Here is a 16,629-nt window from a genome sequence, read left to right as displayed (position 1 = left end):
AGTATTTGCCTTGTTCAGAGTATGACTATGTTCATAATGTCTCTTTGTAGGTTTCTTGGTATATCAACTACTGGTACAGTATTTGCTATAATAAGTCATTTATTTAACCTACGTCTGTATGCACTGTTAAACACAAAGCCCTATCTTTGACAACATTCAAAACACTACAGAAAACAAATTAGTCTTATTGTTCTGCACTGCTGAATGTGCTGTTTTTATCATGCTGTGAAGTCCCACTCTACAATACTGTACAATACTGTACAGGGACAATTTGTATGTGTGATATAAGCAATGTTAGGCATTGTTGTCTGCAAAATGCACTAGTTAGAGCAATAGTATGCAGTTGTAACTATTTTTGAGAGTCAAATATGAAAGTCAGTGAGGCATTGCTGTGATGCTGTTTGTTTTATTGTATTGAATAATATGATACACTTTATAGAACACAATGTCTGGAAAACAGAAGATACTGTATTATCGCCATTTGATAATAGTTTCAAATAATGAAGCAAAGGGAGAAATTAAAATACAAAGAATTTAAACGTGACATCAATCTTTGCCCTCATTTTTTTTAAACTTCATTCTGTATCACTCAGGGGAATATGACGCTCGCTGTTTTTATATTTCCCCTGCTCCACTGCCCGTGACGTCCAAGAAAACCAGAGGCCGCACCTTCATGGTGGTGTGTCGAAGGGAATACCAAAGGCCTTTCCAGGTCCCCCACACCACTCCATTGTCGTACTGGCCCTTGTACTCCCCTTTGCGGTAGAACTTCCCATTTAGGTTGGCTGCATGACACCTGTAGATAGAACGATAGTATACCATGTCAAGGGTGTAACATTTTCCAAAAGACAAATTGAAGCGATTCAACCTTTACATATTTTTATAGCTTTTGCATTTGCTCTGGGACACATGAAGAAGAACATTTTTCATCACAATAAATTGGAAATAACTGTGTCCTTAGCTTGAACAGTATAGTTATTTCCATTGTTCAACAGGCAAAGCAAAAACCCACTACAGAAACTTTATATCCAGAAAAGAAATAACAGCTCAACTGATAATGCTTGTGCAACAATCAAACAGAACCGAAAGATGGTAATACACACTTGGATATATTTGATAAGTCTCACCTGTTGAACCACCAACCTGCCTTATTCTCCTGAGCACAGCTGCCCTGAAGGTAGCGGTCATTGTCCTGTCAAAAACCATTACAGTCATCAGTGTTATCACTGTCATCGTCTGCACAATAATGCTACGGTTAATAAGACCATAAAAAGTCCATCTTAAATAGGTAAAAAGGGGATAGATGACCGACCTGATCTCTGGTGCTGAACTGCATGCCGCTTAGGCAAGTAGACCAGTGCTCCACCATCCCCCCACCACCAGTCAGAGCATCTCCAGCTTTCCCACTATACAGCTCATATTGGAGGCGATACTTATCCTGGAATAGGCATTAGAGCAAGTAATGTCTGTTGGGGATTGCAGTTACTTCCTAGACCAAGAAACAGAACTGTGAAATTGCCTATCTTACGGCCTCATCAGTGATCCTGAAGTTCTCATAAAATGCATGATTTCTCTGTCCATCCCAGTCCATTAGATCTATCTTCACCAGGTTCTTACCTTCAGGGCACAGAAAGATAGGCAAGAACATTTAGATACAGTAAGAAAAGGAGATGTGAAACAGGAATTCTGGGATTTTAATAATTTGTGACCTTCTGAGAGTAAAGAGTAAATGTGCTCATTCCCCAACCAAAACTCATCATTCCACAGTTTGAAGTCACCAAAGCCATCTCTGTAGTCCACCCAGTCTCTGCAAGGAGAATTAGGCAGACACTTTACCTCACATGAAACAGCTGTGTAAACTCCATCTACACTGTAATCTGATTCAGGGCTCTGCGTGGATTTTGGGAATTTTCCCATATAATGTATGTGGGCTACTTTCTCGGCTTAAAGACCTGTTGAAGTCAACTTTTCCATGCCGTCGTCTCTGAAACACTGTCCATCCTCCTCCATCCTCCATGTCACAGTAGACCAAAAAAGGCTCCTGCTGGGATTTGGGTCTGATGCGATAGAAACCGCTTGGTGGTCTCAGCCTGTCAAACAGCTCAGAACAGTCTGGGAAAATAGCATTGAAAAGGCCTTAAAGATTTGCTGATTATCACCCTTACCATTGTAACTCATAATATGCTTACTCATGTTGCATATTAACAACTAAACTACATAAAACATTAAATATTTTTCAGAATTCTCTCATGCATTTTAGGCTCATCCCAAACACTTACATGATATGATGTGAGCGCTTCTTACCTTTATCGTGGACAATTAAATTGACTGCTGGTGGAAGTGGTTTCATCAGCGTCATATCAGAGCTGTCTAATGTGCCACTGTTGTTGTGGTTTCCACCGGGTGCTGTGTCAGTGTCAGATTTAGTCACAGCAGGTTGAAGTGGCTGGAAGTACTTGTGCATCTGCAAGTGCTCAATCTGCCAAGTCCCAATCACGAGTTTATTCTCCAGTTTCCTTATGCTGCGCTTGAGAGCTGCAACCTCTGGCCCGCATGAGTTCATTGCCTTAAATGAGTAAAACCAATTTCACGTTATACATGACATTTCCACCCTTAATACTATACTGGTACCCAGAGAGGGGCCAGCAAAAGCATAGGGCCACATCTCCAGGCATCTGTGAAACTGATTTTTTTCATGTGGACTCTCTTTTTAGGAATAACAGTTCTTTAACAGCCCTGCATTGCTATGGTTTTGGAATCATACATTTTCAATTTTCAATGTAAACACAAAAACAAAGAGAGATATCCCGCAGCCCTTTAGAGAGTAGGATAAGCTACATACTGAGTGCTGTGTAGATGAGGCTGGGCACATCAGAGCCAACAACACCAACACTGCTGCAATATCAGTCTGAAATGATAAACACAATTTATATTAAAGACTATAATAATAAATAGATACCGATCAAGAAACTGCAATTCTTGAAACTTTAAGAATCTCTGCACCTCAAGCTTACCTTCATTTCACAACGTCTCCCCTTGTTTTGTCCAGGTTCAGTGTTCTTTTCCTCTCAGTATTATTTATAGGCTGGGCTGGTTCTGCATGGTCCGCATTAGAGGTTTACCAACCTTGCCAAACACTGAACTCAAGCCAGTTTGTCGTTTTCCTCCTCTATCAAGCAATCAAGTATTTGGAAAGAGTAGCTGATCCCAGACCTGCAGATGGCCTCATGGACAGAGAGTGTCTAGAGGACTCCATTCTTTACATACCAAAAGTACTGACCTTATTTTTGTCTTCCTTTTTTGGTAAATAAAATCAGTCTAGAAATGTGTCAATTCTTGTTCCTTAAAGTGCTGATTTATGTTTTATCACTGTGCTCCCACAGCACATCTTGTCTTCATTTAACAGTTGAACATGGGGGGAAACCTCTTTCAAATTCAACCATACAAGCGTTAAGAAAAAAAACATCAAGAAAATTATGTAGAAGATAAAATGAAGAAAGTGATAACTGAGACAAAGTGGACGTTCTTGTTGTTAACACTATATACTGTACACTATATGAACTTAACTATATAACTTGCTGATTTTACAGAATGGAGGTAATGGCTGCATGCCAAGAGAGTGCAAATGCAAAACAATCCAGGGTTGGATCTAAAACTACTTTATGTGTGATGTAGATGTGGCTCCCCCTTGTGTTCGTTTTTGGTTGGTGGTTAAAAATATATATATAAATATATATAATATATATAATATATTTTTTTATTGGCATATATTTGGACAATATGTATTGTGTCTAGGCTACATTTTTTACATTCATTTAAATTTTTTGGTTGTGTTATATTAATGTTTTTGAACTTTTCCACCATGACTTTGTTTTTAAGCACTTTGAAAACCTGTTTTTGAAAAATCGCTATTTAAATATAGTTTATTATTGGTGTTATAGCTTTGCGGTTATTGTTATGCCTCCGTTTGCAGTGTCTTTCAACTTTAATTTAGCCTCTCCTTTCCTGGGTTTTGACAAAATTGCCTTCTGCCTTTTTCTAAGGTTTCACACATTTAGCTGAAAAATAAAATTTCCACAAATGTTAATCAAATACAAATGTTGCAAATTAAAAGCAAACCTCTAACACAATTTCTGTCATGCTAACGTTGAGCCTTTCAGCTACGATCAGACGAAGCAAACCAGGACTATCCGGCGTTTGGGAAAGCACGTTTGATTAAAACCAGATGTTACAGAGAGGAGGGAGGTGTGAGGGGGCTGCGGCAGCCTGTTGCCTTCACTTTTTAAACTAATACTAAAGCTTAACTCTGCGCAGGAAGTTTACGGTCAGGCTCAGCCAGCTGTGGTGTGAAAGTGAGCCGAGGAGGAAAGACGAGGAAAAAGTAACGAGGAAAAGAAAAAAGGGCTGAGCGTGTTTCTGTTTTGTTTTTTTTCCCCGAGGTCCGGGAAGTCCGAAACCGCTACGTTTGCAGAAACGATGAGGAATAGTGGATGGACAGAAAAAAATCTACCCGGTTAACCTTTGAACCGTCTTCCTTTGTCCTCACAAGAAGTCACAAGACAAACTCCCGTATAATTTCACGAACGACAGTCCTAACGGTAAGCAGGCGCTGCGAGTTTAGCTAGTTTTTTGGGAGCTAATTTGGTGACGACGGGTGATCAAACAGCCCCCGGAGAGGACGGGACTGCGGTGGGAAGGTGCTTGGCCCAGCTGGTTGTTAAATCTAGCTGGTTGTTTTCATTTTTCTTAGAGGTAATAATGACTCCCGGATACTTCACTGTCTTGAACACTTCTGCTGACTTCTTGCATCATAATGTCTTTGGCTAATCTGAACACTGGTTGTGATGTGATTTAACGCTGGATGCTGATGAGACGTTTAATGGAGAAAGTGTTTGTGTTTCTTTCTTTCAAAGAGTTTTATGTGAATGACTAACAACAGCACTCTGAGGTTTTGTCTTCTTGCTTGTTTTTCATCGTAACTTTGGAGCAACATGATCTTTGCACACTCTTCTTTTTTAATGTAGAGACTTTGAGAAGGAAGCGAGAAGGAAGACACACACATCATGTCCTCTGTCTATTTCAGTCCAGGGTCAGACTCAGGTGTAAATGGGTGAGGAACATAACCTTTGTTCTGTCTGTGTGAATCTTTACTGCAGCATGTAACTAATGTTTGAGCTGTTGCTTTATATGTAAATGTGGTTTTATGTCTTTTCAGCCTGCTTTTAGTGAAGATGTCATCTTGTGTTATCTGTCTTACTATCTATTAGAAACATTGCAAAGATGGAGGATGCTAAAGTGGAGATTGATGATGGAAAGGATGAGAGCGTGGTCCCAGACACAATGTATCAGTAAGTGTATACAGCTTGGACTGCAGACTGTTTCATATACAGCACTTTATTCAGAAGCACATTTACTAGCGTCAGTGTCACTCTCTGTCCTCCTTTGCAGCAATATCCGGAAGAAAATAGCACCTTTTGTTATGTCCTTTGGATTTCGGTGAGTGTGTTTTGGGAACTCTTTTGGCGAGATGTTGGAAGGATGGCTCTTTCCTTGCCTGGTAGTGTTTGATGATGTGTTTGAAGCTTATCCGTCTTTTCCTCCCAGTATATTTGGAGTGGTACTGATCCTCGTGGACTTTGTGCTGGTGATCGTGGACCTTTCCCTGCCAGCCAAGAGCAGAGAGGTTGGGAATGCGTTAGAGGCCGTGTCCCTCACCATCTCCTTCTTCTTCCTCCTTGACGTTCTCCTGCGGGTCTATGTGGAAGGGTGAGTGAGGTTGGAAGGCCTTGCATGCAGTAGTGTGGTGGTATAGCCAGCGTCTTTATGATATGGGGGCGGATGCAATATAACACTTGTGCAATTTAATGTATGTACCCTTTTTTATATTTCTTACAGCCTTCCTAATATTAATTACTTGCTGACACTGTGTTAGAAGGGATTCATTCAGGCACTAGTTTGTGGTGTTGCCGGTTGAAACTGTAGCTTACCCACGTCGTCAGTTATCACTGCACAACTGCTGGCTTGTGAAAGTGTGAGAGTGATGCAAACATTCCCAGAGTCCTGTGTCAGCAGAAATCAAGTGTGATTAGCTGTTAAACGGGAAGTTATGAAGAGGAAGCTGGACAGGAAATATGGTCCTTGGGAAACATCATGATTCAGAGTACTAGCACAGTGTGACCTTTTCATATTCATTAAAGATTCAGGCACATACTAGTAGCTGCATGATCCGGACAATTTTCCCAGCGGCATGTTAATTGACTCATGTTATGTTTATCTAACCATCTCCTAGGTTCAAAGTTTACTTTGGCTCCAAGCTGAACATCATAGACGCCTGTGTTGTGGTAGTCACACTGGTGGTCACCATGATCTACACCTTCAGTGACTTGTCAGGAGCCAGTCTCATCCCCAGGTACAGCTAATGGACATGCAATATTTGTTTAACCTCAGACTGAACAATCAATGCAGTGAACATCAAAGATGATTTAACATTTTACGTTCATAAGCCATACTGAGAATATACTGTTAAAAATACTGATTAGTAATGTAATATTGATTTCCCCTACAGTACATAGAGTGCTATTGACCCTTTTATTGTTTTATCATTTTTTAGAAAGACCTTATGATAATGTTTAGTACATTATACTTAACGCCATTAAGATGTAAACATTTGTTTAATGATTCTTAAGCATATTTACTTTATTCATTCTTCATCAGGGTGGTGACGTTTCTTCGTTTCCTGAGAATAATAATCCTGGTGAGGGTTTTCAGACTGGCAGCTCAGAGGAAAGAGCTGGAGAAGGTCACCAGGAGGATGGTAAGGTCACCAACATGGAAGCATAGAAAACTGTGAATACCTACTGCAGTGAAGTTCAATGGAGTCTTCTGGAGGATTGTAGAATTAGGGTTGGCATCAAGAGAGAAGATGTCTACTATTTCCTGATCATTGACTTGTTGTTTTTCTCAGGTTTCTGAGAACAAGCGGCGTTATCAGAAGGATGGGTTTGACCTTGACCTTACCTATGTCACAGGTAGTTGTTACATTCAATGCCAAAAAAACCCACACGTCAGAAAATACATCTAAAACAGATGACTAGAAATTACACCCTTTAAGAAGTGGAACATTTGTTTGCATCTTTACCCTCTTCTCTAGACCGCGTCATCGCCATGTCTTTCCCCTCCTCCGGGAAGCAGTCGTTCTACAGGAATCCAATCAAGGTAAGTCTGACACATGCACATTAAAATCCATCTCAACATGCATGAGTCCACCTCCATGGTTTCAATCTGATTACAGTCACCAATTTCACAACTAATCCATTAATAGGTCAAAGTAGACCCACAGACCTCTAAGTATTCACTTCAGGTGTTTTAACCTACTTCTCCTCTCTTTCTGTGCAGGAAGTGGCGAGGTTCCTAGACACTAAACATGAAGACCACTATAAAGTTTACAACCTGTGCAGTAAGTTGGCACCTCCTCTCGTCACATGTGCTGCATTTCCTTTTATGTAGAACCACACAAACCACTTTTTTTCCAGGTGAGAAAGGCTACGACCCCCAGTTCTTCCACTACAGGGTTGAACGGGTGTTCATTGATGACCACAACGTCCCCTCCTTGGAGTGAGTCACATTTTCTGCCGCGATGTGTCATTTTCGTTTATACGGAAGCACTTTAGATTACAGAGGACACGAGGGCCTGCCATCTTATCACAATGTCTTTATCATTGTGTGTTCTGCTATCTGCCTCAGGGACATGTTGAAATACACAGCAAGCGTGCGGGAGTGGATGTCTGCTGATCCCAAAAACATCATTGCTATTCACTGTAAAGGAGGGAAAGGTGATGTGTCATTATGATTTAGTGAATTATTTGAGTTGAACAAAGACATAATTTGTGGAATGTGTAACTTTCACTCTTAGTTTACCCTTTACTAACCAGGTAAAACTCTTTCACAGGACGCACAGGTACTATGGTGTGCACCTGGTTTATCGACAGTGACCAGTTTGAGAGTGCACAGGTACGTCTATTTAAGTTTAACATTTGTTCAAGCAATGGTTAATGAATTAGCAAAACATTTTGAAACAAGATTACTTCCTCACATTCTTTCGTTTGTCCACCAGGACAGTCTGGAGTATTTTGGTGAGAGGAGGACAGACAAGAGTCGGAGCTCCAAGTTTCAGGGAGTGGAGACTCCCTCTCAGGTGAGAACAAGCCACTCAGGGGCCAAACAGAAAGACTATTTTTAATAGAGGCTTTTATTTAGAAATTTTAAGACTACACTTTGTCTACAGTTCGAAAAGATTGTGACTGGCGCCTCCTAGTGGTAGTATCAAAAACTAAACTGTGGCAGACAGAAGGGGTGAAAGCAACACAGACATTTAATTTTTCTACAAACAAGAAATTATGCCATCAAAACAATTTGAAAGATACTGCAGTCACATAGCTTTGAATGATGTTAGTTAAGATTTGAATGGATTGTCAGTGGAGAAAATGACTATATGACTATAAAATGATTAGTTTAGTTTTAGCTCTTTTGTGTCTGTGTGAACCACAGAGCCGATACGTTGGCTACTATGAGATCATGAAGTCCAAGTTCAACAGACAGCTACCTCCACCTAAAAGCCTCAGGATCAAGAGCATCCGAATCCACTCCATAGCAGGTAAAACCCAGCAAGCCAGCAGGACACTCCCAACGTGAATATCCTTCACATTTGTGCCCGTGTTAATATCCTTTTTTTTTTTTTTGCTCATACCCTAGGTGTGGGTAAAGGTGATGGCAGCGATCTCAAAGTGAAGATAATTGTGAAGAAAGAGCTGGTATTTCAATGTGTGTGTGCCAAACAGGAGAATTGCTCAGTAAGTCTCACTCACTCGGCACACACACTCATCAGGTCGTCCTGATTCATTTGTTAGGGTTATTACGGGTGATTCATGCATTTCTGGTGTTTTTTAGGTATTTCCTGATGCAGGCAGCAATGCAGCAGTCATCAGCCTACAGAATGGGCCTGTGGTTGAAGGGGATGTGAAGGTCATGTTTGAATCAAGTGCCGTGAGTGTTTGCCCCTTTAAACTACATATGAAAGAAAAGCTGGTGTTCAGCCTGATTGTCTGATCTTTTGTTTTCATCGTTCCCTTTAGGGTCTGCCAAAAGGATATGAAGATGTTCCGTTCTATTTCTGGTTCAATACCTCCTTCATAGAGGATAATAAGTATGTTTCTATCCCTCTGATACTATTAGTTCTGTCGCTCTTCACTCAAAAGGTTTCATATTCTGCTTTGACATTGGTGCTGCCTGTTAAATCTGCGTTCCCTCCAAACTCTCCACAGGCTGTTTCTACCCAGAGAAGAACTGGACAACCCACACAAACCAAAGACCTGGAACCTGTACAAGGAGGACTTTGGTGTCACTATGTTCTTCTCAGAACCATAATAGAAGCCCTGTAGAAAGATGAGGAGGATAAAATGGCTTGTTACAGTTGTACTTTCAATGACGGATGGTGAGCAGAGATTGGTAGAACACTAACTGAAGAAATGACATTTGTTCAGATGTTGTTGTATGCAGTGGGGTCATCCACTGAGTCAAATCACGTAGACTGCAGTGTTGCTCCGATGAGTTGTGGCACTTAAACTGAAATTTAAAAGAAGACATATGTGAAGAATTACCATTGAATAACTAGTCATGTCTTCCTGTGAATCACTTGATATCTGTGTGTGTGGTGACTCGTTTTGGTGTCCTAAAATAAAATGTTAAAATCTGAAAAAGAATCAGAAAAACCTGGTGGAATTATAATGCTGAAAGGTTGGGCTGTATTTATCTCTTTAACACAGTCCATTTCATGAGTCTTGAACTACTTCCCAGTGCTATTATCAATTCATCCCCTCTGAAGTATTTAGTACATTTGAAACTAGCTAGTTTTCTAACATACCATGTTTAGCCACTACTATATGCAGAAGTAGTGGTTTATTAGTGAAGGAAATCAAGACGGAAATATACTTAGTGAAAACCACAGAACAGTTTACCAGAACACAGGGTGACACATGACAACCGTCACAGCTCCACCTCGAGTGGCTTTCGTGAGTTAAGTATAAAAATCCATCATGTACCTGCTGCACTGAGTTGCATACATCTGTAAATATGCTACACAGCTTTTTTAAGTTTAAATGTTTGCAAGAAGGGATCCCTGTGATGTGAATGCCGAAGCTTCAGGGATTGATGGTTATCTGTTGTGAGTTTTGGTATTTGCCATTTTAGGAGACTGGGCAGTGGATGAACTGTTAATTCCTATTCCAATATGAAAAACAGTTAAAAATACACTTTCACTTTAAAGAAATGTCACCACTGTGTTGCCATAAAATAAATACATTTAATTTGTATTCAATATTCTTCCTTCACAGCAAACACAAAACAAGTGGACATGAGTATCAGATTTAATCTTTTATTCATAATTTATACAATCTCTTTAAATCATTGCTCATTTTACAAGTTGCATTACATGCCATGCTCATGTTACACCGCAGGTCGCATGGACCGAGGTCTGAGACACTTGCTGTGCTTGAGGGTCTATCAAACTTGCTCTCTATTAAACCTACTGGCCAACAAAGAATTAAAGTGCAGACAAAAGTAAACTTCAATGAGAAATACTGTTAATCAAGTGTGAAGACCTCTTTGCTGAGGCAGATGGTGCTGCGCATTAAGATAGATACTTTACAAACTGACCTAAATCCCCACAACTGTGCTGACGAAGGACCGTCAAAATGATAATGTTAGAGATGCTGGGTGCCGCGTAGCAACTCTGCAAAGCTCAAACCTGAGAGGTGATGGCTGAGGTCAATTAATCAACCAGATTCAATAATGTAAGTGGCCTGAATCATTTTACAACCTTCAAATCCCAGCTGTTAACACTGCAGTGTGAGACAGGTCAAAAAAGGACAGACAAGCCATCAATTCTAATGAAAACCTCCCGCTATGTTTCACAATTTATGAGAAAGGAAATTCAAATTCTTTTGAATTCTGATTAAAGCTTTGGGATTTTTATGAAGCACAACCTCCAGATAATCTTCAAGGAAATTAACATTGACAATCATTTTGATATTGGGTACAAGCTATTCTGTAGAACAGCATTTAAGATTGTTGTCAAGTATAAATACATTTAACACCATTTTCCCTGATACTAGGCACCCAATACAGCAGAACTGCCAAAACTATTAGACAACTTTGAACAAACCACCTAACCCCTGCAATCCTGTGCATTTCAAGTAAACATCTTTCGGGACCATTCCAAGCACTCTTTGCACAACTGGCATTGCAAAACAGCAGTCGACAAACCTAAGGCATGTTGCAAATGGTAATCAGTTAGATGTCTTTGTAAAACATGACTTATTACACAAGACATAACTCTTCAGACTCCATGTCGGGTTTATAAAGTCCACATAAACTGTCAGAGTACTAGCTCATGTGACTTTATGTTATCAAACAAACACAACAATCCTTGTTGACAAACCAGCAACAGGAAAAATAAACTGTTCGGCTCCATTTCATATTGGTCATATTGCTTTTTTTTCTCCTCCCCACCCAGACCTTCAGTCCACACTTCCTCAGGTCAACAAAGGGTTTTTCGGGCAGCCCGGGCCAAGTCTCCTCCAAAACCATTGAGGAGGTCGCACTGCTCCAGCTCATCGTACCGCCCGCTTCGCAGAAAGCAGAGCACTGTGGTTTTGCAGGTCTCCTTGCAGGGCTCTGATACATGTCCTTTATGTCTTAAGTACCAGAACTTCTGGAAGACCTGGTCATCATTGATAAAGCTCTGCATCAGCCTGTCGTAGTCAGATGGGAACAGACTGGTCAGACCATAGGCCTTGGTGGCACGGTACAGCAGTGTCCATTTGGGGTTCTTCTCTGGGCTACTTGACACTCCTGGGCTGTGGTTTGCCTCTGTGAGGTTGAGGATGTAGGTTTCGTGGTCAAGCACCAGCCGAGAGCTGCCTGGGTAATTCCCATCCACATAGTACACACGGTAACCTGGAAAGAGAAAAATAATTGTATATTTTTTAAGCTGTGTGTTGCTTCTGAAATGTTGGGAGATCACTCAACTAGTTTCTGGACTCACCTGGGTTAAGATTAACATAAGTAGTCACACTGGGCGCAATGAATGCCACTCCCAATGGGCGGGTCATGGTCGCCTCGTCATAAAACATTTGGAACTCATCCAGATGTGTATGGCCAAAAAACTGTCCAGTAATTGTACTTTCATATCTGGAAAAAACAAGAGAATGTTAAACAATTAAAAGAGAAAATGTTGTTTTTGACAACTTGTCACACGCAAGTTTAACCACAACAGGACATGGACCTTTAAAACTTGCATATTCATTAATTAAAGCAAATACAAAAAAAACACAGAGACATCTGATCCAGCCATGCAAACAAAAGAGGAAGTGAAACAAGCGTTACTAGTAACAAGTCAACCACACATTTAACTGATACATCTACAGATTATCCCAATGCTCCCAGACTACTGATGATCTCGATTGATTACCATATACTGGCATTACACTTCCAGTAGATGGCAGCTACAAAAGGCATATAGCACTGGGGAATGCATGTTCCATATTAAATTCAATGGGCTTTTTTCCCTTCATTGTACATTAACAATAAACCACAACTGAGTGTACAGAACTTCATGTCCTTCCCTCAGTGAAAACAGCAGGTAAACAGGACATTAAATGATGTACCGCTACTGCAGTTATCTTTATTGCACTGCAACTTCAATTTCAGTTCTGGGATTCTGCATCTTAAGGCGTTAAATGATCTATGTACCTGTTGACAATGTGATAGTAGTTCCAGCTCCAGCTGCCAAGACACAGTCCAGGTGGGATGTGACCAATGATATGTACCTATAAAAAGGAGAGAATTACACCACATTCAAGAAGACTATTGCACCAATACATTTTTTATTGCAATCTCATGTTCAGTACAAGTGACTAGAGGGAAGCAAAATGAGAACGCCAGAGTGTCATTGACCACATCTAGCATGAAGCACGTGGCTACGAACCTGAGCCTCCTTAAATCACAGTGTGTTCCATCAGCTTTACAATGTTTAGTGACCAAACTGTCTTCTGATGCTCTGCTCACCTTCTCTCCCTTGTCCTCACTGGCCTGGAGAATATGGACCAGCCACTGCAGCTGGTTAGCAGGATCAGTAGAGTTCACCATCAGCCAGAAGTTTTCTCGAGCACAAAAGTTCATGTTGAGAGAGACCACCCTGAGACCAGGCTGAATCTCCATTGTGTAGAATCCTCCGTATCTGAAATTACACCAAGACAGAGTTGAAGGACATATTCAGCTCAGCCCCCCACCCCCCAATCAAAACTCCAAACCAACAATCTCAGGCATGTGACAACTTCTGTTCGCAAACTGTAGGATGTGAAGCCAAAGTGAAACTGCAAGAACAGTTCCTACTTCTTATCTAAAATAAACACTTTACTTGATGTTAGCACATACGTCTTATCTATAGGGTGGCCTGACCTGCACAACAACGTCAACACGCAATAGACATGCAGATATCATAAAACATGAATATCAACCTCAAAGTCTTCAGAGCCTGCTCCGGCAACCATGGTGCCCATTCCTTTGCCATTGTTTCGTAGAGCCAGGCAGAGGATCTGTTGCCATGAATAAAGGGGGGTGGGAAGCTGTTTACTGGCGTACTCTCGTGGTTCCCTACAGCAGGGTAAACTGTCACATTAGGTCCCAGGTGTCTGGACAATAGATAGGAGGAAGAGGCCAGAGTTTGGGTCAATTCCAGTTAACATATGACAAACATCTGACCAAAGCAGCCAGCATGTTTTGAGTGAGAGTACAAGGCCAGTTTAAGGTTAAATTAAGCGGCTGTCAATCACCAGCAACATGGTTGAAAGGTCATTTCAACACTGTGTTTAAGTTATTTTATGTGTGAAAGGAGCAATTATGTTTATATCATGTAAATTCAAAGTTAATCCTAAAGAGAGATTACTTGTGGATGAGCCTGGAGATGACTGTAAGCTCTGACAGCTGCTGTTTCCTGGTCTGAGACCAGACATTGTGCGCTGGTATGTCTCCGGTCCAGTAGACCCAGTCCCAGGGTCCGGCTGTGGCAGCATTTTCCAGAAGGTTCTCCACCGTCCGTAGAGGCAGGTCACACTTACTGTAGGTTCCCCAGTACCCTGCCTCCCTCCGCCTCCAGCTGGGAGAGCCGGAGTCTTTACGACAACAAAGAGGGTCCTTGCAGTCTGCGGTGCTGCCGGCTACATACTCCTATCAGTGGAGATGGCTATTTTTAAAAGCATGATCCAAAACAAAGTCAGGTGACCAAAATCATTCCACTGTTCTCTGGTTTGTCAAAGTAAATCAGTAACTTGAATCATGTGTTTTTGGAGGAAGTGACCTTAACACAGAGATTGTGGTCTTTGAATTTATACTGTCCACCATCAATAGGGGGAGGGTCAACGGTACACACTCACCTGGTCCCAGTGGATGTCAGTTAGAAACAGGACCCTGCTCTGTGGAGAACCCGGTTTGGGAGGAGAGGGTGGTGTAACAGGGGGCTTGGGGGCCTTTGGCAAGGTGATGTTCCAGGCTGCGTAGATGTCAAATTTGCCACAGGAAGGGCCAACCAGCAGGGCGCACGCTTCAGTGGGCCACAGCAAGGACTGCTGCAGAGCCCGGATGAAGTCATCCCTGAACAACTCTGTTATTTCTCGACACACTTGCTCATCAGCCAGATGGAGACGGATACACGCTTCACGCACTGCAAATGCCACTCGCTCTTCATTTACATCACTCTAGGAGAGTGAACAAAAAGGCAGAACAGGATTAGAGAAGAGGTGTGAAAATCCAACAACATTAAATACATAAAGACAAAAGGGCCTTAGACATGATGCTTCACTGACTGATGTCAAAACCTCAAACTTCTTGAAAAAATAGCTGAAATCTGAAATGGAAAATTCCAACTTACTACATCTCAATATGCACAAGTCACACTCTTGTTTGAGAGCAGCATTTAAGTGTAATACTTACACTTCTGATGTGAACAATAAAAATGAATCTAAAATCGTGTTTTTGAGGTCAACAGCTGTAGCTTTTGGACGACAGGAGCACTTGAGGTCAACAAAGAGACCATATGACCAAGATGTCTCGAGCTTGTTTTTGTGCCAAGTCAGCCGTAAACACCAGGAGATATAAAAAGAGACAATATTTTTAAGGCACAAAACAAGAACTGGACCTCTCCATATGGGGGTGTTAGTGTCACATGCCACAATTGTTTGCAAACCTGAGTAACCCCGTGCAAGTTAGTGTTAACTTACATTAAATGTGGTGTATTAGTTGTATGTTTGCATTGAGCAAAAGGATGTGACATAACTGTACTCACATCACATTTTTCAATCATCTTGAATTGAGTATTTTCAAACTGAGAGAAGCTACAACAAGTCAGTAACATCTAACCAGAAGTTCATGCAACCCTTTAGCCCACAGTTCAGTCTAGGAGGTCAGACATCTGTAACTGGTTATGAGCAGGACAAAAAGGAAGAGAGCAAACAGAACAGAAAAATGCAATGATGAATTAAAAAAACCAAACATATTTTTTATTTGTTATTATTTATTGTTATCAGCCATTTTGACACTACGGTATATCTTGATTCCAACCACCATGAAGGTTATACTGTTCAGTTTTTGTTCAAACTGTTTAAGTTGATTCAACTTTATTTTGGAGGAGGCTGTAGTTTGTGGCGCTGCTGAATTGTTTTCAATATACTGAGAGGTGTATGCCATCATCATCGATAATATATGGGGTGAAGAAAATACTAGATAGTAGAAATACCACTCTATATAATGCAATACAATCTGACACCACCAAAAATACAGCCCTCCAGAGCGACTGTAAAGTTCAATCAACACCTCTCTTAAAAAAAAAAGAAAAAAAAAAAAGGTACAACTCAAACTGAACAATAATCATATCATGAAGGCCAGGCATTAAACTGCATTAGTTTAAAACTAGGTGTACCTAGGAAGATATACTGTCAAAATATCCTTTCTTCCACTACCAGTTAAAGATTCCTGACTTCCTGGACGGAACTGCGGGCTAATTAGTTGGTTAAACAACAACCACTAACATCTAGCTAGATAAAATGTAGAATGGTGTACATTTAAGGTGATATTGTGCAGCCCTACAAGAGGTCACTTTCTCTAAAAGGTGCAGCTGCATCCTCTTTCTGAGGGAGAAACATGTTCAAACATTACCAGAAGGGCGATATCAAGGATGGTGAAGACTGCTTTGCACAAGCGGCAGGTGACATTTTTCCAGTTAAATCCGAGCTCTGGTCGGTTAATCTGCTCCATGAACACCAGCCTGGGCTGCTCTGGGGTCTGTGCTGGATGACAGGACCCAAACAGCGGCAACATTAACGCCAGAGTGCAGGTTATCAGCCCAAAGGCGGGCAGCAGCGTGGGGAGCCTCATTGTTCTGTGAAGGCACGAACGAAGCAGAACAACCCGTCAAGGAAGTAACACTCAGCGGTGTAATGCAACACTTTAACTTGAGAATACATTTCTCGCACACACCCACAAACAAATCTGAAGTAAGAACAGACTTCGACGCAGCCT

At 41.2% G+C, this 16,629-nt stretch overlaps 3 protein-coding genes across 4 annotated transcripts; 1 reads left to right on the top strand and 2 right to left on the bottom strand.

The window, feature by feature from the left end:
- Window positions 1-482: 482 nt before the first annotated feature.
- fgl1b (fibrinogen like 1B) lies at window positions 483-3,020 on the bottom strand. The gene is made up of 9 exons (XM_070917658.1): window positions 3,015-3,020; window positions 2,843-2,908; window positions 2,305-2,566; window positions 1,953-2,112; window positions 1,710-1,807; window positions 1,529-1,617; window positions 1,313-1,438; window positions 1,128-1,192; window positions 483-796 (listed from the first exon to the last, which is right to left on the bottom strand). The coding sequence occupies exons 1-9, from the start codon at window positions 3,018-3,020 to the stop codon at window positions 616-618; spliced, it is 1,053 nt and encodes a 350-aa protein (XP_070773759.1). The 3' UTR covers window positions 483-615.
- Window positions 3,021-4,519: 1,499 nt separating this feature from the next.
- On the top strand, window positions 4,520-10,249 carry tpte (transmembrane phosphatase with tensin homology). Its single transcript, XM_070917293.1, has 19 exons — window positions 4,520-4,598; window positions 5,025-5,110; window positions 5,268-5,348; window positions 5,449-5,496; window positions 5,605-5,766; window positions 6,290-6,409; window positions 6,715-6,814; window positions 6,965-7,028; window positions 7,151-7,215; window positions 7,396-7,456; window positions 7,533-7,614; window positions 7,744-7,832; window positions 7,949-8,010; window positions 8,114-8,194; window positions 8,548-8,653; window positions 8,752-8,849; window positions 8,947-9,042; window positions 9,132-9,202; window positions 9,321-10,249. Exons 2-19 carry the CDS (start codon window positions 5,064-5,066, stop codon window positions 9,421-9,423), a joined length of 1,536 nt encoding a protein of 511 aa, XP_070773394.1. The 5' UTR covers window positions 4,520-4,598; window positions 5,025-5,063; the 3' UTR covers window positions 9,424-10,249.
- A 166-nt stretch (window positions 10,250-10,415) lies between these two features.
- On the bottom strand, window positions 10,416-16,485 carry smpd1 (sphingomyelin phosphodiesterase 1). Of its 2 annotated transcripts, XM_070917227.1 has the most exons (8): window positions 16,267-16,485; window positions 14,490-14,810; window positions 14,003-14,283; window positions 13,575-13,748; window positions 13,123-13,294; window positions 12,808-12,884; window positions 12,101-12,246; window positions 10,416-12,012 (listed from the first exon to the last, which is right to left on the bottom strand). In XM_070917227.1, exons 1-8 carry the CDS (start codon window positions 16,483-16,485, stop codon window positions 11,594-11,596), a joined length of 1,809 nt encoding a protein of 602 aa, XP_070773328.1. In that variant the 3' UTR covers window positions 10,416-11,593. The 2 variants fall into 2 exon arrangements, with proteins under 2 accessions (XP_070773328.1, XP_070773329.1); XM_070917228.1 differs by lacking the exon at window positions 13,575-13,748 and having other exon boundaries at window positions 16,267-16,420.
- Window positions 16,486-16,629: the final 144 nt, after the last annotated feature.

Source organism: Enoplosus armatus, chromosome 13, assembly GCF_043641665.1.
Source record: "Enoplosus armatus isolate fEnoArm2 chromosome 13, fEnoArm2.hap1, whole genome shotgun sequence".
Taxonomy (NCBI): Eukaryota; Metazoa; Chordata; class Actinopteri; order Centrarchiformes; family Enoplosidae; genus Enoplosus; species Enoplosus armatus.
The sequence above is the reverse complement of the archived record's forward strand: the minus strand, read 5'-3'. Positions and strand labels throughout refer to the sequence as shown.